Genomic DNA, 25,416 nt, shown 5'->3' with positions numbered 1-25,416 from the left:
GTTACACTAACCTCCTCAGACTCTGCATGCACATGTGAGAACGTCCCATCATGGCTCTCCAGCAGCGTAGTATTATTTTCTACTGTTAGAATTTTAGATAACTGCCTGCATGTCCATTAAAGGTTCAGTAACTCATCAGAAGTTTTTCAGTTACAGTTTCATGAATGTTTTTGGGATAAATCTGAGAGGCGTATTAACACAAATTCCCTAAAATTTTCTAGGAAACGGCATAAAATTTATGTTAGAAACACCTTAAAATATTTTTAAAGTTTCTAAAAAAAAAGTACCCTGATTTAAAAGCTCAGCCTCTTCTTTAAATGGGAATTAATTTAGACCAAAAATAATGTCCAATATTAACACAAATTCCTTAAATTTTCTAGGAAACTGCAAAAAATTTATGTTAGCAACACCATAATATATTTTTAAAGTTTCCAACAAAAAGTACCCCATTTTTTAAATGTTCTTCATGAACGTTTCAGTTAAACGTTACCATAACGCCCGAATAATAAAAAAAGTCTCAAAGCAAACTCCCCAAAACACATAAATATTTTCCCCAAGATTCCATGAAACTTACTGAGAATTCCCCCAAACATCCTAACAAATTCCCTGGGATTTCCATAAAAATCTAGATATTTCTAAGGACACCCTGCCTCCCCATTCTCAATAAAATTAAGAATATTAAAAAATAAATTTTCCAAGTTTCCACAAGAATGCTTTAAATTTTTAAGAAAATTCTCCCCCAAAATTCAAATAAAATTCTCCAAAAATTCTGGATACATTTCCCAAATTTACACAAAAATGCCTGAAACATTCCCCCACACACCCCAAAGAAAGTTCCCATTTTTTCATGCAAATACTCAAAAATTTCACTGAAAGTCCTCCCCAAAACTTCCAATGAAACTCTTAAAGAACCTTTCCCAAAATTTACATGACAACACTTGGAAATTTCCAAGATTTTTCAGGACTACCTGGATGCAGTCTAGGACCTCCACTTCACACCAGAAGTCGGAAAATCACCACCATATCTCGTCTTCCAATATCGGAAGCTTCTTGAACTGAAAAATGTCTTTGTTTTCTTTGTGCATCACCACTATAACATAAATAATACGTATGATAAATATATATTATATATATATATATATATATATATATATATATATATATATATATATATGTATCCACCTTATTCCTTAGCCCCCATGATTCTTTGCGTGAAATATGAGAGCAACTTCCGGTCCCTTCTATCTAAATGGGACTTTGCATTGAATACGATATGTGAAACTTCGGACATTAAAATATGTAACTTGGACTGCTTCGCCTTAAACAGGACAATATTATTATTTATCTGCCCTCTACGAAAGAGTACAAAGTGACAACGTTACCTCAGATAACCTAGACAAGCATATTTAGCTAACTTTATTAGCTTCGTATTAGTATAGACGATCACGTTTTGTGAACTGAGTTTGGACACCACCTTCACATAACATTTCTAGTGTGTGGGGTTGCTGAAATCCTTATTTCCCCACTGTTGACGCTAAATCACTTTAGTAAACCCTTAGAAGAATCGCGTTTTGCTATTATTGTTACTGTACGTGAAGTTCCACCTACATTCGCTACAGTAGACCCCCCAGGAATAGCGTGGTGTCCACCTTATTTACTTACTTACATCTTACAAAACAAACAAAGTGAACATGTGATTACAAAAATATGTAAATATTTACAAATTCACGGTGAATTCCTATCAACAACTGTTGTTCGTAGTTCACATCTATCGTTAGCTTCTGTATTAAAATACATGTATTTATTGCTGCGTTCCAGGCAACCCGTAACTCGTGTTTTTCCCACCTGTAACTCGTGAAAGTGCACTGGAATGGCAGTCGAACTCGTAATTTCCCACCCGTTAACTCGTACCAGATCGATGTACTCCGAGTTACGACTTGTGACGTCACATCACTGCCTAAACAATATGGCAGCATTTCAAAATAACGACAAATACCATAAAATACAAAGTATAAGCTTCTGTTACCTTATGCGCTGTTTCCCCTCCTCCGTTTCACTCAAATGAGCAAGTTGCAGGCTCCTTTGGTGATTGAAATGATTAAGCATAAATCTTATAATGTCTGCCATGTTGGTTTGATCACATACCAGAATTCCTTGCGATCAAACCAAAGTCGTAATTTGCCTGGAATGCTTTCAGGTCGGAACTCGGAGATTTCAACTGGGAAATTTCCGAGTTACGGGTTGCCTGGAACGCGGCATTAGTACTCCCACCTTAGCACCGGAAGTTTCGCCCATATTCAGATTTACAGCAGCGGCCCCAGGAATAAGGTGGATATAATAAAATAAGTAATGGAGGCACGTTCGCCACATAAGGAAATATAAGTAGACGAAAAATACGTGACTTTTCAGACCAACAAGCACAGCGATAACATTACATTAATTTAAAAAATCGATTTATGATCCAAATTCACGTATCACTGAGCACAGACATACTATGTGACGGGAGATTGGCTGGCTGGACGCAGATGTCGCCGCCATGTTGCCAGAGGCAGGTCGCTACGCCATTCAACACAGTAGACAAGGATTGTGTACATTTTCAGAATAAAAAGCTCAAACGATCAGATTAATATGTATATAAAATATATGGATTCAAAATAAAAAATGTCTATAGATGTAAGAAACTGTATTATATATAAACTATTTTTTAAATCATGGAGTTCATCTTTTCATTTAACTGAGAAAATACAAGAAAGCAGATTCTGATTTTATGTTTGACTGTCAGTTATTATTTTAACATGGATCATTCATTATAAATGATTCATTAAAATCCATGTAATCTTGTTGTTTGAGCTTTTTATTCTGGAAACTTGCACAGTCCTTGTGAATTTAGATCAGTATTGATTCATTGAAATAAAAATAACATTATCACTGAGCTTGTTAACTCAAAAACTTACGTGTTTTTAATCTACTTGTATTTGCCTGCCTCTATTAACATGGCGGCGACACACGTACAAAACCACAAAGACGACGGTCAGGTCAAGAAGCTTCCGGTATTAGGAGATGAGATATGGCGGCAATTTTCCAACTTCCGGTGTGAAGTGGAGGTCCTCGGCTGCACCCAGGTAGTCTTGATAAATCTTGGAAATTTCCAAGTGTTTTCATGGAAATTTTGGGAAAGGTTCTTTTAGAGTTTCATTGGAAGTTTTGGGGAGGACTTTCAGTGAAATTTTTGAGTATTTGCATGAAAAAATGGGAACTTTCTTTGGGGTGCGTGAGGGAATATTTAATTGGGACTTTTGGGGGCATTTTGATTAAAATTCAAGTGTTGTGATAAAGTTTCACTGAAACCTTCATGAGGAACATTTAAAAAATGGGGAACTTTTTGTTGGAAACTTTAAAAATATATTAAAGTGTTTCTAACATAGCTTAATTTTTTGCAGTTTCCTTGAAAATTTAAGGGAATTTGTGTAAATGTTGGACATCATTTTTGGTCTAAATTAATTCCCGTTCAAAGACGAGGCTGAGCTTTAAACCAGGGGTGTCAAACTCAGTCACAGCAGGGGCTGGATTCTGAATTTGGGTCTAACCTGAGAGCCTAACAGGGTCAATATTTAACCACTGAGTGTGAGCCTAAATAAGTCTGAGATTGTGAGGTCAGCATGATAAGTTAAAAACTTAAAATCTGAGGTAAAAAGTCAAATGTAGAAGTTTTAAAGGTAAAAACATGACATTCAAAGTCAAAATCATGTTTTTAAAAGGCAAAATATGAGATAGAATACTGGAGCCATGATTTTTAACAGTCAAGAAATGAGATAAAAGTCAAATAATGACTTTTAAAGGTCAAAATACGAGAGAAAATTTCAAATTCAAATTGAGTTTAAAGGTCAAAACATAAAATTAAATTCAAATCATGACATTTAACAATCAAAAAAAGAGAAAAAAAGTCAAAGTAAGAAGTTGAAATGTTAGCAAAACTGAGAAAAAAAACCCTAATTCAAAATCATGATATTTAACAATCGAAATATTAGATAAACATCAAAATCATGAGTTTAAAATGTCAAAATATGAGATAAAATTTCATATTCATGAGTTTTAAAAGTGAAAATATGAAATAACTTTAAAAAGCATGACTTTTAAAGGTAAAAACCAAGATAAATGTCAAAGTTAGGAGTTGAAAAAGGTCAAAACATGAAATAAAAGTCAAAGTTAGGAGTTGAAAAAGGTCAAAACATGAAATAAAAGTCAAAATCATGACTTTAAAAGGTCAAAATCGGATTTAAAATGTAGAATTTGTTTTAAGGTGATCTGGTCCTGATTATCCCATTTAAGAGGAGAAATTAAAGATGTATTCATATAAAGCTCAGGTCTGAGGAGGTTAACCCCACTGAACATCCCATGACCTCCTTAAAAACAAAACTCAAATTTAAACATCATCTGCAGATTATAATACACAACAAAGGAGATCTTTGCACACAATCAAACTACACTTTCCTGACTTTCCTCTGACTCAACCTCAGACCGTTCTGATCATGCAGAGCGGACAGATTTCTCTCTGATTATAATTACTCATCATAGAGTTTAATGGGCAGCTTTGCAGAGAGAGAGCACATAAAGGGGCACAATGGTGTTTAATACTAAACTGATATTTTTGACTGGTGAGCCCGTCTGCCATGTCAGTAAATCCTCACTCTGACTGAGTTTGGCTGTGAGTGATGCTGAGAGTAAACAGGAGTCTATTTTTAGCAGCACATGTCAATCCAAAAAAACGTGACTCATTAAATGAGTCAGCTAATTAAGATACAGTATATGTGCAGAAAACGTCAGCGTGCCAGCTCGCTTTTAGGAGGTTCATTATGTAACCCCGACTCCAGAAGAGGTGGGGCGCTGTTTAAAACACAATTTAGTGGAAACAACAAATCAGATGTTGAAATGAGACTTTTTAACATTTCAGGAAAAATATTAGCTGATGAATTTGATGGCAGCAACATCTCAAAAAAGTCGGGACAGGGCTGTCTGATTACCGTTGTGTAGCATCCTCTTCTTTTATTCTTTTTAAAATGTTTTCTATCAGTGAAAGGTCTGGACTTCTTCTCCTGTGAAGCCATGCTGTTGTGATGGATGTGGCATGTGGTCTAGCATGGTCTTTCTGACAGAGATGTTGTCTGGATGGGAGCGTATGTTGCTCTCAAACCTCTCTCTACTTCTCAGCATTGATAGTTCCTTTCCAGACGCCATAAGCACTAATGCAACCCCATACCATCAGAGATGCAGGCTTTAGACCTGAGCCAGGAGAACAAGCTGGATGCTCCCTCTACATGGCGTCTGTGGTTTCCTCTGACCACAGAACAGTTTTCCATGTTTTCTCAGTCCACGTTAAATGAGCTTTGGTCCAGGATCATGCCTGTTTTTAATGCAGTGGCCTCTGTTTACTCCACTTACTTTTCCAGCCTTTTGCTGTCCCGTCCCTGCTTTTTTGAGATGTGTTGCTCCCATCATATTCCAAAAGTAGCTATTTTTTTTCATGCAATGGTAAAATGCCTCAGTTTCAACATCTGCTATGTTGTTTCTGTTGTACTGAGAATATAATATGAGTTTATGAGATTTACAGTCATTACGTTTTTGAATTGCGACCCAACTTTTTTGGAATTGGGGTTGTACATCTCTGCAAGAAACAACTATTTTAGAAAAACATCTCATTTCCTTTAAGTTCTCTCCTCTCTTTCCACATGATGAAGAGGGTATAAGACAGGGTTGCCAGGTCTGTTGGACAAAAATCAGCACAATGAAAGCCAGCCTGACCCTTTAAAAGAAACATCCGGTTCTGATCAATCTGCTGCTGAAGCTGCATCCACGCTACTGTCTACAGCAGCGTTACTCAACCAAAGAGCCAAACTGTTGAAAAATACCTTTACAAGAGCTGCAATCTAAGTGGTGAAAAGTGGTGAAAAATGGGTTAAAGTGACAATAAATTCAGTTTAAGCTGACAAAAAAAAAGGTCTAAAAGTGGCAAAATTGGTGAAAAGTGACTAAATGGGGATAGTAAGGGACAGATGTGGATGAAAAGTGACAAAAAGCTAAGTTACAGGTGGCAAAAATGGCCAAAAAGCAATAAAAATGAGTGTAAATTGGCAAAGAGTGGCAAAAATTTTGCAAAAAATGTGGGAAAATGGGTAAAAAGTGACAAAAATGGGGATAATAAGAGGCAGAAATGGGTGAGGAGTGGAAAAAAAACTAAGTTACAGGTGGCAAACGTGGTTAAAGGCAGCAAAAACTGTGGCAAAAAATGAGGGGAAAGTGACAAATGGGCAAAAAGCAGCAAAAATGGGCAAAAAAGTGGCAAAATTGGGGTGGTAGGAATCGGTGAGAAGTGACAAGAAACTAAGGTACAGGTGACCAAAATGGTAAAAAAGCAGAAAAATGAAGCAAAAAAATGAGTGGAAAGTGACTTAAAATGGCAAAAAGCAGCAAAGAGTGACAAAAATGGCCAAAAAAGTGGCATTTATTTTCAAAAGGCAGCTTGAGTGGGCAAAAAATGGTAAAAAGAAAAAAAATAAGGGAAAAAATTGAAATAGCAAAAAGCAGAATAAAAGAGGGAAACACTGGTAAAAAAAAAAGGGCTAAAACGGGATGAAAGTGGCAAAAACTGGCAGAAAGTGGCGAAAAGAAGCAGTTAAAATGGGCTTAAAGCAGCAAAAATTGATTAGAAGTGGCCAAAAAAAAAATAGCAAACTAGAATAGCACTTGGAGAGCACAGATCTCCGCCATCAGCCCTATCTCCCAATACTGAAGAATCCTTGAAAAACATTCCTGGATCCAGTTGGTGATCCGGATTACTCCCCAAATGTAATTCGCCTATTACTCCCTCCTGGTGGGTTGGAGACACAGTGAGGCAAAGCATTGGCTTCACTACGTGTGAAAGTCATGGTGAATATTCCTCTATTCCTCCCAGCATTGTCAGTATTCACGCTACAATTCACTGTCTTTCTCTCTGTTACGCTCCGACTCGTCTCCTCGACCGGGTGTGCGTCTTTCAAACTCTATAAACTCCAAAACTTTGAATAGAAACACACCCAAAGATGCTGCTGGGATTGAAGTTACTCATGTCCGCCATCTCCTGGTGTAAAGTGGTAACAGCGCAGACCTCCGCCATTAGCCCTATCTCCCAATAGTACAGAATGCTTTAAAAAATTCCTGGATCCAGACGGTGATCTGGATCACTCCCAAAATCTAATCAGTTCTTCCTTATGCCATTTCTGACATTTCCTGAAAATTTCATCAAAATCCGTCCATAACTTTTTGAGTTATGTTGCTAACAAACTAACAAACAAACAAACAAACAAACAAACAAACCCACCCGATCACATAACCTCCTTGGCGGAGGTAATAAGGGCAATGGAAATATACGGACAAAAAAAAAAAAGGTTGAAAATTAAGTTTGACAACTAAAGCCTTCTGTATAAGTGTGGGAAATAAACTGATCAATGTGACTTGCATTGGATAATTTCTGAGGTCAAAGCTTCTCTGTTTTAAGGTTTTCTGGGGTGTAATAAGCTTCTCTATTGACTCTGACTGGTGCAGTCATTCTGTAGTGGTGATCAAGGGCGTCATCTTGAAGCTTTGCATGATAGAGCCACCTGATGTCAGATATGAAAGCTTGACCATCCTTGGGCTTTGTAAGGTCTGATGTGGTAGAGAAGGTGAGATAAAGAACGTCTCCATGTTTGCATGGTGGGCAGTGAGAGCATGAGGAGCGCTGTCTCTTTGATGCCTGAGCTCTCTCACCGTTCCTGAGCTGCTGTAGGACTAACTGAACAAAGGGAAGGTTGCTGCATGTGCTGACTTTATACTTCTGCATGGTTGACTCGCAGGTATCTTCTGTTTGTTTCATGTCTTATTTCTGAACGTTCAGTGGATGCAAAGACGCCCAACCCTGATGTGAATGTTGTTTTATCATTTGTTGGCAGAGGGAATGGTGGAGGTGTCCAAACAGGGACAGAAGCTGTGCGACATCGGCCCTGGAAAAGTCTTTGGAGAGCTAGCCATCCTCTACAACTGCACACGCACAGCAACGGTGACAGGTAAACACTCTAAACACTTATCAGAGGCCTGAAAGATCCTCACCAATAATGAAGCTGGCTTTTCATTTTGTCAGTCACTATCACAATGGGCTGGCTGACCCTGACATCTCCTCTGGAGGTCACGTCTGCATCGCTGCTGGAGGAGAAAAAGAAATTAAGGCTTTGAAAGGCTTTAATAAATTTTTATTCATGCAGTGACGAATGGAGGCTGTTCTGAGGGTCAGCCAATAACGGCACGTCTGCACTCTTTCATTTATCCTCTCATTAATAACGTCTCTTCTGTCTGAAACTCTCCTAACTGCTTCTACTCAGCAGGACTCTCATTTCATACAACAGAGCACAGATCCACACTAAAGGCTTATTTATGTTCTAACTTTGATATGAATATGAACGGAGCTTTCTACCCATAGGGTTAGTCTTTTAAAACAGCTTCAGCCTGAAATATTCATATCAAAAAATAATGATATTTTGGGGATTTTAACCCTTCAAAGGCTGGTATGTTTACACAACTCCACTGTTAGAACAAAATCACAAAAACTCAAATAAAATAATACACACTTTTTTTTGTAAACACACACACACTTTCAGTAGCATAGCACCATTGCAGAAAACAGTAAAAGTGTAAAACTTAACAGCATGCTTCGAATGGGAAAAAGTAGCGCCATCTGGTGGACAAACATAGAAATAAAACATTAACAGCTAATAGTCTAAAATGAAATCTGAACATAAAGGAATATATTTGTTTTTGTTAAAATAAATGTTGGATAAAAACGGCATTTTCAATGGGACACTTTTGGTCCTTAGGAATAAATGTGTCAGTTTTTGTGTAGCTTAGCTGTTTTAGGCTAATTTAAGGAACTGAGATGACAATTCAATTTTTTAAAAAGCTTATTATCTGGCAGATTTGAGCTATATTTTTACAACACAGCCAAAATAGCTTGAAAATAAAAAAACAGAATGGAATAAAATGCCCCAAGAAGCTCTTAAGGCCACACCAGGCCCCCCATATCGTCCCATCCGGCCCCCAGAGCATGATCAAATTCAGAATATGTGCAGAGGAAAAAAATCTAGACAAATATGTTGCTGTTTTTTTTTTTTTTTTTTTATTTTATTTCATTTTTCTTTAATAAACTTCCTACAGCTATTAAAACAACTCCAAAAACAGATATCCACCTGTTAGTCATTATTATTTAATATAATATTTGTTGCCATGGGTAGATTTAGCTAAAATGTCTCAGTCGCCCCCTTGTGGCCGGCTGCGATACAGGGACTGATCTCACTGTTGGAGCCTAAAAATTGCATACATTTGAAAAAAAAAAAGAAAATCCATGTACAAAATTATCTTAATTAGACTATTTAAAGCATTTCTTTTGTTTATTTGTATTTGTTTGTTTATTTTTTTATTATTCTTAGTTCTGCCCCAAAGTGCCTGTTCAGTAAAAAGCTGGCCCTTGTACAAATGTCATTGATGACCCCTGTCTTAACCCTCAGGCATCACTAGGGACTTTTTTGTCCATTTGGGTTCCCTCTTTATCTGCTCACCATTTTGCCTGTGTTAGTGCATATGGTCTCATTTTTTGCAACAAAGTTTCTTGCAAGGCAAATTTTTCAGTTCAAATTTCAGTTGCTCTAGCAGGTCAGGGGAACACTGAAAAAATGTACCCTTTAAAGCCATGAAGGACAAAAATGTCCACTTCCAAAAAACTGCCATAAAAATTTAACAGATTCATATTTTTTTCTACTTTTTTGCATAAATCTCTTAAACAACTTCAGCTGTGCTCAAAACTACCAAACATTCAATCATTTTGAGAATTTTAACCCTTTAAATGCCGGTTTGATTACTCAGAGTCAATGTTGTTATTTATGGGGAAAAAACTGTGATATCTTCCTTAAACCAAATGTTGGATGGCTGGGGCATTATTTCTAAATCCAGCTTGGACATGTCAATGATTATCCAAAATATTGACTTTGATGCATTTTTAGTTTTTGTGTAGCATCTGATTTAAAATTTACCACCCTTTTGAGTCATTAAGGACAAAAAAATCCCATTGACTTCCATTCAAACCACATTTTTTGATCTCATAGCTATTGCATGGTATAATCATGCATTCATGCCTGAGGGTTAAGGGTTAAATACACCACTGTGTTTAGAGAAAGCACTGTGATTGGCTGAGGGAGCTGGGGGTTGGTAATTAGCACCAGCTGGCTAATCACAGCTGGGCGTACGACCACCGTGTCCTGCACGAACTAACACTAGGCCTCATATCTCAACCGTAGGTCGGAATATTCAGCCTTCCAAAGCAGATGGACTGTCCAGATTCCATGTCTGCCATCAGGCAGATCTAGCTTGCAAAGCTCCGATCTGAAACAACTGTGCCAGGTCTGAAACTGACCTGACCAATCAGTGTCATTTTAGGAGAATGAGACTGTAGATATGGGCGGGGCTTAGCTGTATTGGAAGCTGCCAGTGTGGCGTTTATCTCAGATATAGCTGTAGGTTTCTGAGGTTGTCGCCATGCAGCAGCAGAGAACTCCCCTTAGAGAGGAAAGAAGTGAAGTCTACATAGAGAACCCTACCAGAAGCCTTGTTTAGAGCTGTTTATATGAGGAGAGAGGGGAAGAAATGCACCAAACAGCACCGAGGCTGGGAATCAATCCCCTGACCAGTGAGGACAACAGCCTCCGGATTTGAGCGCCTGCTCTACCAGCTGAGCTAAAACAGCCCAGGATCTCTTATTTTGCGTGGGAAGTGGCGAACAGCAGTTCCAAACCCTGTTTTTTGGTTACCTAACATTAAAAAATGAGGCCCAGCTCTTACCAAGGCCATTTCATCCAAAAAGCAAAGCACACATCTATTTTCTCACCAATTTGTTGGCTTAAAAATCATTTTGCAGCTGAATTTTTTAACTGCTGTTTATGAAAAATTCCTCTTAGTTCACAGCATGAGGACTTGATTTAGCCTCCCATTTCCTCATTTACAAAGGTAAAAGTGCAGATGTTTCTAGAAGCCCTCAGACCTTCACCTCTGTGTTGATGCTGCATCACTCCGCATGTTTCCTCTCTGTAGTTCAGATCTCTGTTTCTGCCGCTGACAGGCGTGCTGCCGATGATGGATCGGCTTGAACCGAGGCTGTCAGACTGATTTGTGTTTGTGTTTTCTCACTTTGAAGCGCTGGCAGGATGCCGAGACCTCGGCCGATGAAGCGGCGTGTGAAGAGAGTTTGTTTACAGCGCTGAGGGTCGTGGCTGTGTGAGGTAGAGGAGGGAACAATCAGCCAGCTCTTTAAAATCCACTTAGCTACGAAGGCAGATCTGAGCCCACCTTTCCCCTGTCTGTTTCATTCTTTCAGTCGGCGTCCTTGTGATGTTCGAGGTCATTCAGGAGACGAGGAGAAGGGGAGGGCATTTAAATCTCCAAAGAAACACACATCAGCTTCTCTTTAACAAAGACGAGCAATTACAAATGTCCTCCATGGTTTACCCTGATCCTCGCTGAATGAAGTAGTAGGACAGTCTGGTTTAGAGCTTCAAGGCAGAATCCCCAAGACACTGTCACGGTCACGAGACACTGAGAGAGGGTCGCCAGATGCCTTTAAAGAACGAAGGATATTTTTCAGTGGATTCAAACTGTATATTTTACCCATTTTTATGAAATATATGCATGAATTAGATAAATAAACATGGTGATGTGGTGAGATTTCTGCTGAAATCACAGTCATGTTAATGTTTACTGATGATGTCACTGCATATGTGTTTGATCATTAGCATTGATGCTAGCATCCTGGCTAACAGCTCCCTCAGTATAGAGCTAAAAAGGGTGTCACACTGTTACTGGGTTCTGATGTTGAAAGTATTTATTTGTGCCACTTTTTAACCGCTTTTTCCACCCAGTTTTGCCACTTTTCATAATTTTATGCAATTTGCCTCTTTTTACCAATTTTGGTCACGCCACAACAGTTTTGCCGCACTTTAACCAATCGTCATCCCTTTTTCCCACTAATTTTTGCCATTTTTAACCAATCTCCCCACCTACTCTGTCCATTTCTGACACTTCTAAGCCATTTTGTCACTTTTAAACCTTTTCCACCACTTTTTCGGCCTGTTTTTAACACTTCTAAAACAATTCTTGCCACTTTCCACCTATTGCTGCCTCTGTTGACCCATTATTGCCTCTATTAAGGCCGGCCACACACTACAGGATTTTAAGCCCGATTTGGGGCAAGATTTGCCTCCCTTGACGATCGTGGGGGCGTATACCGACTGGAGCCTCGTCGCAAACAATTATTTGTCTGAGTCGTCTGCATGTGTGTGGTGTCAACACGATTCATTTACTGCTCCAAATCGCGTCGTAGCCTCCCAAACCCTGAATCGTAAATATCAAACATGTCTGATATTTACGATTCTAGGTCGTAGTGCCACTGACGGAGTACCCACAGCAACCAATGAGAGCGAGCACACTGGCTAGTGTCACCAGGCAGATCATACATACTTTCACCGCTCACAACCATGAACACAACTGTACCTTAATTCCAGCCAGGATTTCGTCCTGAGTCTTTCCCTTGTCTATGATTGTTGCTTCACCTGTAACGCCCACCAGGACAGCCTGTTGTGGAGAGACAGCAAGACAGTATCGACAGACATCCGTGTTTTTTTTTTTTTTGAAGTCATGTGATCACATGAGGTCGTAGGCAGGTCGGCAGGTGTGTGGTCTCCAGTGATCTGACAGTCTGGCTGAGTCGTCTAGTGTGTGCGTTCAGAGGATTAAAGATGAAAACTCTTTGTAAATTGTCCTGAAGTCTGAGGTCTCCCACGGTTTTAAAATCATTTCAGATTAAAAAATCATCTGTGGCCGGCCTAACGCCTTTTTGACACTTTAAACATCCATTTTACCCACATTCACCATGACTTATACCCACACTGCCAGTTAAACCTATATCTGCCAATTTCTACCAGTTTCTTTGCATCAGTTAACTCTTTTTTGGCTCTTTAAATCCCATTTCTGCTACGTTTCAATTGGACTTCGCCACCTTTGCTGCCAATTTCTGCCACTTTTAAGCCAGTATTGATACTGTGTTAACCCTTTGCTTGCCAGAGTTTTTTCAGGAAATTGTTCAATTTTGTTAACAAGATTTCAAAAGGCTGTAGCTTGAACGTGGTTAGAGATAAAGACATACTGTAAATGAGAAAAATCTTCAGTACGACCCAAAGTTTGTGATGGTAGTAAATTCACTCATCTAATTTGCATATTCTGACATCACCAGGCAGCCTCCACCGCCATTGGTTGTGCATTTTCTCCCATGGCTTCTACTATGGCTGTCCCTACCTCCATCACTATTCGTTGTGTTTTGACCACCCTGATACCTCCACCACGTCCCCTCCCTCCTCGGCCACAGTGAGGCAAAGCATCAGCCTCGGTATGTGCTGCTTGTGGACTAACATTGTGCACGGATGAACTGTGGTACTCACAGATGCACCGACAGTGCATGTCAGAGCGCGAATATTCCTCTATTCCTCCCAGCATTGTGAGTATTCTCGCTACAATTCGCTTTCTCTCTCTCCGTTACGCTCAGACTACAACCACCGCTTCCTCGTCTCCTCGACCGGGGCTGGGTCTTTCAAAACTCTCTCTCTCCAAAACTTTGAATAGAAACATGCCCACAAATGCTGCTGGGATTGAAGTTACTCATGTCCGCCATCTGCTGGTGTAAAGTGGTAACAACATTAGGCACCATATGTGCAACTTTGGCACTTAAAGGGTTAACCCCATGATTGTACCTCTTACTGTGACCACGCCTTTTAACCTCTATATTTAACTACTGATATGTTTTAATTCTAATCTTTTTCCTCTCCTTTCAGCACTTTTTTTTTGGCATGTTTTTGCCATATTAATCCATCTTGGCTACTGTTTTGCCACTTTAATCAAGTTTTTGCCATGTCTAATCCACTTCTGCTACCTTTAAATCCACTTTCACCACCTTTTCTGCTAGTTCTGCCATTTTTAGCACATTTTAGCCATTTTCAACCCATTTTAATTCCGTTTTTATCAAAAGGGACCTGCATTTTCTAAGACAGCTGTATGCTACGGCACAAATAAATTATAAAAAGATACTTGCTGCTTTGAGAAGAGAGATTATCATTCAGGTTAAAAACATCAAAATAAGGTTATTACAGCTTAACTTTACAGTGAACCATGATTTTCCTGACCTCTTTGGGCCCCCAGTCCAGCTCGGCCCCAGAAATCTCTCCTCTTTATCCCCCTAATGGATGGCCCTGTCTGAACAGGACTGTTCTAGCATGTTCATGGCTGTGTTCAGCCTCCTTCAGGTATAGTGGGGGTCCCCGGTCTCTGGCACCTCCTTTTTTGGGGGTCACAGTCTGACAAATTTGAGAGCCCTTGTATTAAGGTGCATGAAGGATAAAAAAGTCTGGACGGGCACAGAAACAACTTTAACAACTTTTTAAACAACTTTAAAGGTTGTTAAACTTGTTCTATACTTCCAGCGCTGCTGCAGCCTTCAGTTTCCACCTGACGCAGATAAACTCGAGTATTTTTGGCTCAACTTTGTTTCATCTTCTGTGTAAACCTGCGAAGAGCGTCTTTGTTGGCATCTCAGATAGGAAAAACATGCTCACAATATGGACAAAAGTATTCAGCCACCCTGAGTCAGGGTGGACATTTATGCAGAGTTCGATGAATATCTGCCAAAGCTCTTGAGATAATGAATTCACAGGAATGACTGAGATGGAGAGACGTGCACACAGACTGCCTCTGGCCTTGGTTAATGCTGGCACAGAAGTGAGACCATACGGATCTATAGAGACAGAGGTATAAACAGAAATGTACAGAGAACTGATGCAAAGAGTTAGATATGCTAAAGCTAGGAGAGCGGTGTCAAACTCAATCACAGCAGGGGCCGGATTCTTCATTTAGGTCTGACCTGAGAGTCTAACAGGGTCAACATTTAACCATAGACTGTCAACCTCATTTTCACCAGTGATGATATGGGGGTAAAAACTTGGCACTGATGATAAATGATTTGGAGATTAGGAGGTCAACATGATAAGTTAAAAACTCAAAATCTGAGATAAATAGTCAAACTTATAAGTTTCAAAGGTAAAAAATGATGTTTAAAGTCAAAATAATGTTTTTAAAAGGAAAAAATATGAGATAGAACACAGAAACCATGAGTTTTAATAGTCAGAATATGAGATATAAGTCAAAATCCTGGGTTTTAAAGGTCAAAGTATGAAAAAAAAAATCATGAGTTTTAAAGGTCAAAATATGAAATAAAATTAAAATAATGAGTTTTAAAGGTCAAAATATGAAATAAAATTAAAATAATGAGTTTAAAAGGTCAAAATATGAAATAAAATTAAAAATCATGAGTTTTAAAGGTCAAAAATGAAATATAATTAAAATAATGAGTTTTAAAGGTCAAAATATGAAATAAAATTAAAATAATGAGTTTTAAAGGTCAAAATATGAAAAAAAAAATCATGAGTATTAAAGGTCAAAATATAAAATAAAATTAAAATAATGAGTTTAAAAGGTCAAAATATGAAATAAAATTAAAATAATGAGTTTAAAAGGTCAAAATATGAAATAAATTTAAAAATCATGAGTTTTAAAGGTCAAAAATGAAATATAATTCAAAGTTAGGAGTTGAAATGTCAGCAAAAGTGAGAAAAAATTCAAAATAATATTTTGCAATCAAAATATAAGACAAAATTTCAAATTCATTATTTATAAATGTCAAATATGAACAAAATTAAAAAACATGATATTTAAAGGTAAAAAATGAGCTAAAAGTTAAAATCATGACTTTTAAAGGTCAAAATAGGGTTTAAAATTTAAGATTCTGAATCTTAAAGATATGAGAGAAAAAGTCAAAGTTATGAGATTTAAGGTTAAAATATGAAATAAACGGTCAAAACCAGAACTTTTAGTCATAACTGTGAGATGCAAAATTGTTGATATAGAGAAAACACAAATTTCTCCTATATTCCTGACTTTTTGTCAAATTATTTTTACTGTTTACTTGTTCCAATTTTTATGTCTCAGCAAGGATGTTATAAATCATCAAGGTTAAGTTTACATTTTTATACTGGAGGAAATCTGCAGACCTCTGGTGGGCCAGTTCTGATAAAAAATCATATGATCTGGTGGGCCGGGTATAACTGCACCACAGGCCTGATTTGGTCCCCGGGCCTTGAGTTTGACACCCCTGACCAGGTGAATAGATGGATAATAAAGAGATGGATTGAAATTGAGGTCTTCCTTAAGCTGGCCTAGCCTCCAGTCCTTAAATCGCTGCTCCAGTGTTTTCTGCAGAACTTTGAAGGTTTGCAGTCGTAACACCAGTTTTCTGCAGGAGTCCATGATTATGGCAGGAGCTAACGACGGATACATTTCTGTTTTGACCATCTACTTCAATCTGCATGGATTTCCTGCACTGATTTGACTTTTCTCCCTGTATTTTTCATTTCTGTCACTAAAAGTCAAACAGCAGTGTTGGATCTTTGCACAGCGCTGGCTGTAAATCCATCAGAATCATTCAGAGCCTTAGTAGACTGACATTTCTTCTTCTTCTCTTTAGCTCTGACAGACATCAAGCTCTGGGCGATCGACCGTCAGGGTTTCCAGACCATCATGATGAGAACTGGTCTCATCAAGCATTCCCAGTACACAGACTTCCTCCGCAGGTACAGCTCATCAAACACTCGACTCTTTGAACCCCCTCCTCGTCACAATGACTCACTCCTCTCGCTGTAAACTCTCCTCCCAGCGTTCCTTCCTTCCAGGCGTTACCTGAGGACATCCTCAGTAAACTGGCTGATGTTTTGGAGGAGGTGAGAAACTTTCTTTCTCTCTCAGTATCTGTTTCTGCCATCTGTTCTTCCCTCTGACAGATATAAATGGTTTGAAACGTTGCGTTGGGGTAATCTGAGCAATCCTGAACTCATGATCCACATCTCTCCGTCTCCCTCAGACTCATTACAGCGACTCTGATTACATTATCCGTCAGGGAGCTACCGGAGACACATTCTTCATCATCAGTGAAGGACAGGTGAGCGAGAAGGATAGCGAGACGGCGGAGGAAGTGTTCAGAGGTGAAAGGGAACAATTACCAGAGAGGAGAGAGGAAGAGAAGGGGGACAATTTAATAAGAGGGCAAAAAAATGACGTTTCTCTAACAGTCAGAAGCTCATGAGAAGACTCACATATGCTGCATGTATGGATGACGTTTAGAGCTTTAGAGCAGCGTTACAACCTGGACAACCAAAAAGTCCAAATAGCTGAACAATACCTTAATAATCTAGGGGGTGAAAAGTGGCAAGGATGGGTTAGAGTGGCGATAAAAATAAGTTAAAGGGGGCAAAATAGTCAAAAAGCAGCAAACAAGGGTGAAAAAGAGAAAAGTACGCATGAAATGGCAAAAACTGGGTGAAAAGTAACAAAAATGTGGAGAAAAGGTGGCAAAAAGGGCACAAAGTGGAATAATTTGGGCGAGTAGAGACCCAAAAATGGGTTGCAGGTGGCAAAAATGGTCAAAAGTGGCAAAAACATGACAAAAAATGAGTGAAAATTGACTAAAATGGGCAAAAGGCAGCAAAAGGTGGGAGAATGGCCAAAAAGCAGCAAAGAGTGGCAAAAATTGGGGGGAAAAGTGGCATTTAATGGCAAAAGGCAGCTTCAACAGGTGACAAAGTGGCAAAAATACCAAAAAAAGCAAGGTGAATGAGTCAGAAACTGTGGAAAATGTGGCAAAAACTGGGTTATTGTGGCAAAAATGGGCAAAAAGTGACAATAAAGGGTCTAGAAGGGAAAAGTAGGCATGAAATGGCAAAAACTGGGTAAAAAGTGACCAAAATGTGGAGGAAAAAGTGGCAAAAAGGGCACAAAGTGGCAAAATTTAGGTGAGTAGAGACTCAAAAATGGGTTGCAGGTGGCAAAAATGGTAGAAAGTGGAAAAAACATGACAAAAAAATGAGTGAAAATTGACTAAAATGGGCAAAAGGCAGGAAAGAATGGCAAAAAATTTAGGGACAAAGTGGCAGCTAATGGTAAATGGCAGCTTCAATGGGTGGAAAAAGTGGCAAAAGTACCAAAAAGCAGGATAAGGGAGTCATAAAACTAGGGAAAATGTGGCAAAAACTGGATAACAGTGATAAAAATGGGCAAAAGTGACAAGATTGAAAAAGGCAAAAGTAGTTATAAAATGGCAAAAACTGGATAATAGTGTCAAAAATGTGGAGAAAAAATGGCAAAAGGGCACAAAGTGGCAAAATTTGGGCCAGTAGTAACTCAAAAAGGGGTTGCAGGTGGCAAAAATGGTCAAAAGTGGCAAAAAATGATAGAAAAATGAGTGAAAATGGACTGAGATGGGAAAAAAGCAGCAAAGAGTGGCAAAATTGGGGGCTGGGGGAATGGAAGTGGCATTTAATGGCAAAAGGCAGCTTCAATGGGTAAAGAAGTGACAAAAAGCAGGATCAAAGAGTCGAAAACTGGGGAAAATGGGGCAAAAACTGGATAACAGTGACAAAAATGGGCAAAAAGTGACATAAAAGAAGTGACAAAAGTGGCCTTAAAGCAGTAAAAATGGATTAAAAGTGGCAATAAACTGCAAAAAGTGGCAGTGGAAATATACAGACAAAAAATTAAGGCTGACATGTAGTTTGGCGTGGGAAACAAAACTGATTAATGTGACTAACAATGTATAATTTCTGAGGTCAGTTTTCCTTTTTAAAGGTTTTCTGGGGAATAATGGTTCAAATTAAACATTTTATTAAACATAAAAGAGTCACAAATCATCGCAAAGAGCTACACGTTGAGTTTCACTGCTTTAGACTCTGTGCCCAGGTGTCCTGAAGTTCTTTAAGAAACGTGTTTTGTGTTGTCTGCAGGTGAAAGTGTCTCAGCAGAACTCAGCCAATGACGAGCCGTTGATGGTGAAGACTCTCTCTAAAGGAGACTGGTTTGGAGAGCAGGCTCTGAAAGGGTGAAACACACAACAGCTCACACTTTTACCATCACTGAGAGGCTCGGGGTGTCCAACTTAAGTCACTGATGGAGATACAGCGCCCTCTTTGGATGGTTTACCCTTTTATTGATTTTATAAATCAGTCATGGTCGATATAATCTGGCTTTTTGCCAAAAAATTACAAAAAATGAAGGTAGATTACATAAATATTCACCCCTTTAAAGTGACTGACCTAATTCAGACACTGGTCAATCAGTCTTCATGGCTGCCATTACACCATGAAGAAAAAAGAACACTCAAGCAACTCAGAGAAAAGGTTACTGAAAAGTAAAAGTTATCCAGGTCTCTGAACTTCCCCCAGAGTTCAGTTAAATCCATCATGAAGGGATTAAGGATTCTGTCACGTGTAAGTCTGCCTAGATCAGACCGTCCTCACAGACTGTGTGAGCACAACTGATTTAAAAAATCAGTAAAAGGGGAAATATCCAAGAGGGTGAAGAGTTTTTATTGTGTTTTATATATCAAAATATCCCTTTATTTACAGGTCTGATTCAGTGTTAGAGCTTCATTAAATGACCTCTCATGTCTTCCAGGTCTGAGTCCACAGTGTGGTCCAGTACCCACAGATTCTGTATTTTATGCAGAATTTAAAAACAGACGTTAGTCTGATATTAACACTGAAGCCTGTACATGATGCAGAGAATAAATCAGACCATTTCTTTATTCTCTGTAGTTATTTTTAACTCGTCACCTCGTTGGTGTCAGATGAGGAGATTAACACCAAACTGCAGAAATAGACTTTATTCTCATCTTTACAGATAGAACGAATAATGGGGGGTTTGTTTGACACGGCTGACAAACAGACTGCAGAAAATCTCAGACAAAGTCTGCATGACACCGGCCGTTTGGCTACTGAAGGGGGTTCAGAGACCAGATAGTGTTGAAAACACTCTCAAATGGACAAACACAGAGCTGGAGCTGAGGCTGGTCGTAGGCCTCAAAACAGACAGGTGACAAACAACCACCTCACTAATTATGAATGAATCTACATTAAAACAGACAAGTTATAAAACCATTCACCCCCTGTACAGTGTGTGTCCATAAACACATGATCTATAGGTTATTCTGAGATGATGTCATGTTACAGTAAAGGACTCCAGGTGGGGGGCAGGAAGTGACTTCTGCATAGAGGTGTGCTATCAAAAGGCCAAAGAGCTCTTTACCCCATGTATCTCCCCTACTCTCGTCTCTGTTTCCCACTCTATCCACTGTCCTCTGTCAGATAAAGGCACGAAAATGCCCAAAATAATGCTTTTAAAAGGCATATATATATATATATATTTTTATATATATACACAGCGCCTAACAAATGTATTAGACCACCTGTCATATTTGTCTCAGAGACCATCCAGCATCATGAAGTGCTTTCATGCGGACTCTTTCATTTTCAGTCAGCTCTCCACGTTTTACCATTTTGAACAGGAATGAGGAATTTCAAACTGAATTCACCCAAATTTGAGCCGGCTCACTGGGCTTCTCTGAGAAGTCAGACATGAATCAAGCATAACATTCAACCACTAAAACTCATTTTTCTGTTCAGGAATGACAGTAAATAACTATAACTTGACATATTAATCAAGAAATAATAATGTGCTTTACTATTTTTTCAGTTTTTTTTGTAAATCAGTCAATTTGAAAATTAATGGATAACAATGATAATTATATTTTAGCATTAAAAATATCATCTGGGTTAAAGAGCTTCTACATATTGGTGTATTAACCATTGCAGAATCATCAAAAATGATTTTGGTAATTACCAATGCTGTTAATTTAGGGCAGCTGGTTAGGGTTAGGGTGGTCTAATACATTTGTCAAGCACTGTATACAAAAACGTCACAGTCTTGTTTTTAAGGCAAAATATGACTTACAACATAAATGGTGCACCTAAAATGTCAAAATGAGATAAAGGTTGAAATAATAAATTGAAAGGGTCAAAATATGAGATAAAAAGTCAGAATTATAAATTGAAAAGCCAAAATTATTAGATTAATTCTACATTATGAGTTTAAAAGGTCAAAATATGAGACAAAAAGTCAAAATTATAAACTAAAAAGGTCAAAATATGAGATAAAAGTCTAAATATTATATGTAAATGTTTAAAATATGAAATAAGAACCCAAATAAAAATTTGAAGTCATAATTGTGAAATGCAAAATAAAAATATGATATGATCTTGCGGGCCCCTGGGCCTTGAGTTTGGCCCCCATGGGATAGATGTAGATGCACGTCTTTGTCCACATGGTACATACAGGCCAACTACTGCCATGATGAGCTTCAAAATCTCCTGCAGACATGAGACATGTATATTTTTAATAATGGTGTTTTATAAACATGAATGAACACTCGTCCTGATTCTCCTGTGTTCTCGTCTGTGCAGAGAGGACGTTCGTATGGCGAGTGTCACCGCCGTGGGAGACGTCACATGTCTGGTCATCGATAGAGAGTGAGTGTAGAGCTTTGTTCACCGTTTAGATCGATTTTTACGGCGCTGAAATCTGTGGTTCTCTTTTTAAAGCCGCCTTTGTGCTCAGCTGCTTTTTCCTGCATGTTCTCTCAGGTCTTTCAAGCAGCTGATTGGAGGACTGGATGATGTCAACAACAAGCAGTATGACAGCGACGAGGTCAAGGCCAAGTGAGTCCTTTCAGAGACCTTCACAGTCCTGTATCAGAGGGTCCAGCAGGAGACGGTTTCAGGAACTCAAAGGGATTTCAGATCTGAAAGGCTGACCTTTTCCTGCCTGAGGAGTTCAGCTGAGCTTCTTTCAAACACGTTACGTGTATTTTCTGGTGATTTCTCTTTTCTGAAGAAAGGCCAGCTAAAGAGGAGCTGAAACATTTTTCTAATACGACCAAAGGCTGAACTGAAGATCTCAGCAGTGAGAGTTTAAATCCCATCTATGTCCTCCATAGTGGAGCAGACTTCAAACCAACCATTCAGGCTTCTGCTGAAGACTCCAGGTCCTATCAGTCAGCCTTGTTTCAGAAAACTTCAGGATCTCTGGGAAAAAAAGGAAATCAATAAAGAAATCAATAATCATCAATGATTTTGGAGAATCTCACCAACATAAGACATGGATGAATATTACTTGTACCAAGAAACACGTTTATTTAAACCTTCTATTTTGATTACATGACCCCAATTCCAAAAAAGCTGGGTCGCTGTGTAAAACGTGCATAAAAACAATGATTGCCAAATTTCATAAACCCTTGTTTTGTTCACAATAGAACAGATGATAAACTGAGACATGAAAATACTTGCCCAAATTGAATCTGAAATTGAATCTTTAGATGATATTATGTACTGTAGATGGAGGGAGATTCAAAGTCTTCACTATTTTACGTTGAGGAATATTTCTCTGATTGGTGACCTCTGCCCATCTTTACTTCTGAGATGCTCTGCCTCTATAAAATGCTCCTTTTATACCCAGTCATGTGACTGACCTGTTGCTAATTAACTGCTTACTTTTCCAGCCTTTGTTGACCAGTCCCTACTTTTTTGAGATGTCTTGCTGCCATCAAATTCAAAATGAGCTAGTATTTTTTATGTCTCTGTTTCAACATGTGATATGTTGTTTCTGCTCTATTGTGATCATTATGAGTTTCGATAATCATTGCATTGTGTTTTTATTTACATTTTACACATCACCCCAACTTTTTTGGAATTGGAGCTATTTATTAAAATAACTAAATAAATAGCTATTTATCTGCATCAATGATTGTTTCTTAAGGATGACCTAACTCACCCGACACTTCTTCAGCCTTTGTTACTGCATTGATAGGGAGCCCCCTAGTGGCCGGTCTAATAACTCCCTCCTGCTGCTTTCTTTGGCTCATTTTTGTCACTCAGCACCGTCTGTCTCTGAGTATGAGTTAATTTATTCACTGCCAGTTCTTAAACATGTTCTCATCTGCTCTCTGAAGGCTGCAGGCTGAGGCAGACTTCTTCTCCAGCGTGTCTCTCAGTGATATCAACATCGTCTGCACTCTGGGGATGGGAGGCTTCAGCCGAGTCGAGCTGGTAAGAATATTCATGCAGTTTGTGTGAAGCATGCAGTCACAACATGGCTGAGACTGAGGCTTTAATGACTCTTAACTCTTATAAGAGAAGGACAGAAAATATATTTGCTAACTTTGTTATTAGACAATCTTTACCTCAACACATTTATATTTATGCACCAAAATTTCTGTGCTGACTGTTCAGGTGCAGTTAAAAAACGACACAAACCGATCGTTTGCCCTCAAAGTCCTGAAGAAGCGTCACATCCTGGACACCAGCCAGCAGGGCCACATCCTGTCGGAGCGCCGCATCATGATGGAGGCTCACAGTCCCTTCATCATCAGGTCAGACACACCTTTATGTTTCTGAGGACAGTCAGGGTTTATACTGGGTCTATGAACAGGACTACCTCAGACTGTAGACCAGGGGTCATCAAAAATCTGCACAAGGGTCAGATTTAGTCTGGACTGAGACTGTGGGGGTCGGAGTTTTTGCCACTTTTATGGCCGTTTTCCCACTCTAACCCTTTTTGCACCTTTCCTAACAGTTTTTGTCTCTTTGAGTCACCCTTACCCCCCTTTAACTACCTTACCTAGACATTTATGCAAAGTTTTTACACTTAAACAGATTTATGTTCACTGTTGCCACCCTCAAACCAATTTTTTACCTCTTTCCTCAGTCTTTATTCCCTGTTCACAACTATACCTGGACATTTTTGCAATTCTTAAGCCCTTTTTTGTACTTTTTGCTCCTTTTTTGATATTTTTGACTCATATTTTGCAACTTTTTAGCCTCTTTATATCACTACCCCTATCAACTGTCCCTATGTGCCATTCCATCCCATTTTTGCCACTTCACCTGGTCATTTTTAAACATTTCTGCCAGTTTTCATCCATTTCTTAATATATATTTTAATTCACTTACTAGTAATGGGTGATGAGTGTATTTCTGGAAAAAAAAACATCAAATGTTCAGTCATTCTTAGTAAAACTGTTTCAATATTAAGAGTTTTTGCGGTAGATTTGACAGCTGCAGGTATTTAAAATCTAAAGATAACCTTAAAATCATGAACATCTCTTCCTCCTCACATATTCTGGGTTTAATGATCTTCTGGGGGGCGGATAGGAAATTTTGGGGGGTCTGATGGAGATTTAGACAAAATTATCAAAAATATTTGCATGCCACCTGGGGAGCAGAAACAAATTTTCAGCTTTATGTGCTTTAAATTAAATTATATATACCATAGATTATGCAATGTGCCACAAATTTAGCCACGTATGCCGTAAATTTGGAAAAATATGCCATACTCTACTTACATTCATCACCCCATTAAAAAAAAGGGAAAACAGAATTTTTAGACATTTTTCCAAATTTATTGAAGATAAAATGATCAGAAAAATCACATTAACATTGCTATTCAGTTGGTTGGTTGGTTCTTCTACAGTGGGAAACTCTTGTGTGAAAAAAAACAGAGATAAAAAGTCCAGCATGAATCATTTCACTCATGTATTTCCACATCTGTTGTAACTCTATAAACATGTTAAATGGATCCTCAGTATGGCGCTGAACCGTGAGTCAAGCTATTGTGTTTCTGATTTTGACAGTAACTTTTTGTGCCACTTTTAAAACACTCTTCTGCTTAGTGTGGCCACTTTCATTTGCCATTTTTCATCATTTTTATTTTTTTTCAACTTATAATCACTTTTCACCATTTTTCTGTCTGTTTTGGCTACTTTTAACCCTATGTTTGATTATTTATAGTCATTTTTTCACAATTTAAATGCAATTTCATCACTTTTCCACCCATTTAAGCCATTTTTGACTTGTTTTTGCCATTTCAAACACATCTTTGCCACTTTAAAACTTTTTATCTCTATTTTTTTTCTTACCAAATTTTTGCCTGTGTTTGATGCATTTTCTGCTGCTTTAGACCAATTTTTTGCCCATTTTCACCCATTTGGTTATTTCTTTTTAAACATTTTTTGTTATCTTGCCATTTTCCAATTTTTCCATCCATTAATGCCATTTGAAAACCATTTTTTTCTGTTTAAAACCCAATTTTTAGCCCCTTTTCACTATTTTAACTGCCTGTTTCGATTCCTTTTATACCATGTGTGCTTTGACATGCCTATTTTTGCCTGTTTTTTCAACCAATTTTAGCCACTATGAACACATTTTTGTCACTTTAAACCCAATATTGTCACATCTAGCAACTCTTTCATTGCCACGTATACCATTTGCCTGTTTTCTTATCCAGTCTTGTGCTTTATTTTCCAATTTCACCACCTTTTTCACCCAT

The 25,416-nt window shown here is 38.4% G+C and overlaps 1 protein-coding gene across 1 annotated transcript in view; it reads left to right on the top strand.

Moving 5' to 3' along the window:
- Positions 1-25,416, top strand: part of LOC121525155 (cGMP-dependent protein kinase 1-like) — a 53,637-nt gene that overhangs the window by 14,361 nt on the left and 13,860 nt on the right. Inside the window, exons 6-14 of the mRNA XM_041810992.1 lie at positions 7,965-8,078; positions 16,676-16,781; positions 16,865-16,928; positions 17,069-17,146; positions 18,984-19,078; positions 21,498-21,563; positions 21,678-21,752; positions 23,042-23,138; positions 23,322-23,461. Coding sequence (XP_041666926.1) covers positions 7,965-8,078; positions 16,676-16,781; positions 16,865-16,928; positions 17,069-17,146; positions 18,984-19,078; positions 21,498-21,563; positions 21,678-21,752; positions 23,042-23,138; positions 23,322-23,461 — 835 coding nt within the window. The remainder of the gene's footprint in view (positions 1-7,964; positions 8,079-16,675; positions 16,782-16,864; positions 16,929-17,068; positions 17,147-18,983; positions 19,079-21,497; positions 21,564-21,677; positions 21,753-23,041; positions 23,139-23,321; positions 23,462-25,416) is intronic.

Source organism: Cheilinus undulatus, linkage group 17, assembly GCF_018320785.1.
Source record: "Cheilinus undulatus linkage group 17, ASM1832078v1, whole genome shotgun sequence".
Lineage (NCBI taxonomy): Eukaryota > Metazoa > Chordata > Actinopteri > Labriformes > Labridae > Cheilinus > Cheilinus undulatus.
The sequence above is the reverse complement of the archived record's forward strand: the minus strand, read 5'-3'. Positions and strand labels throughout refer to the sequence as shown.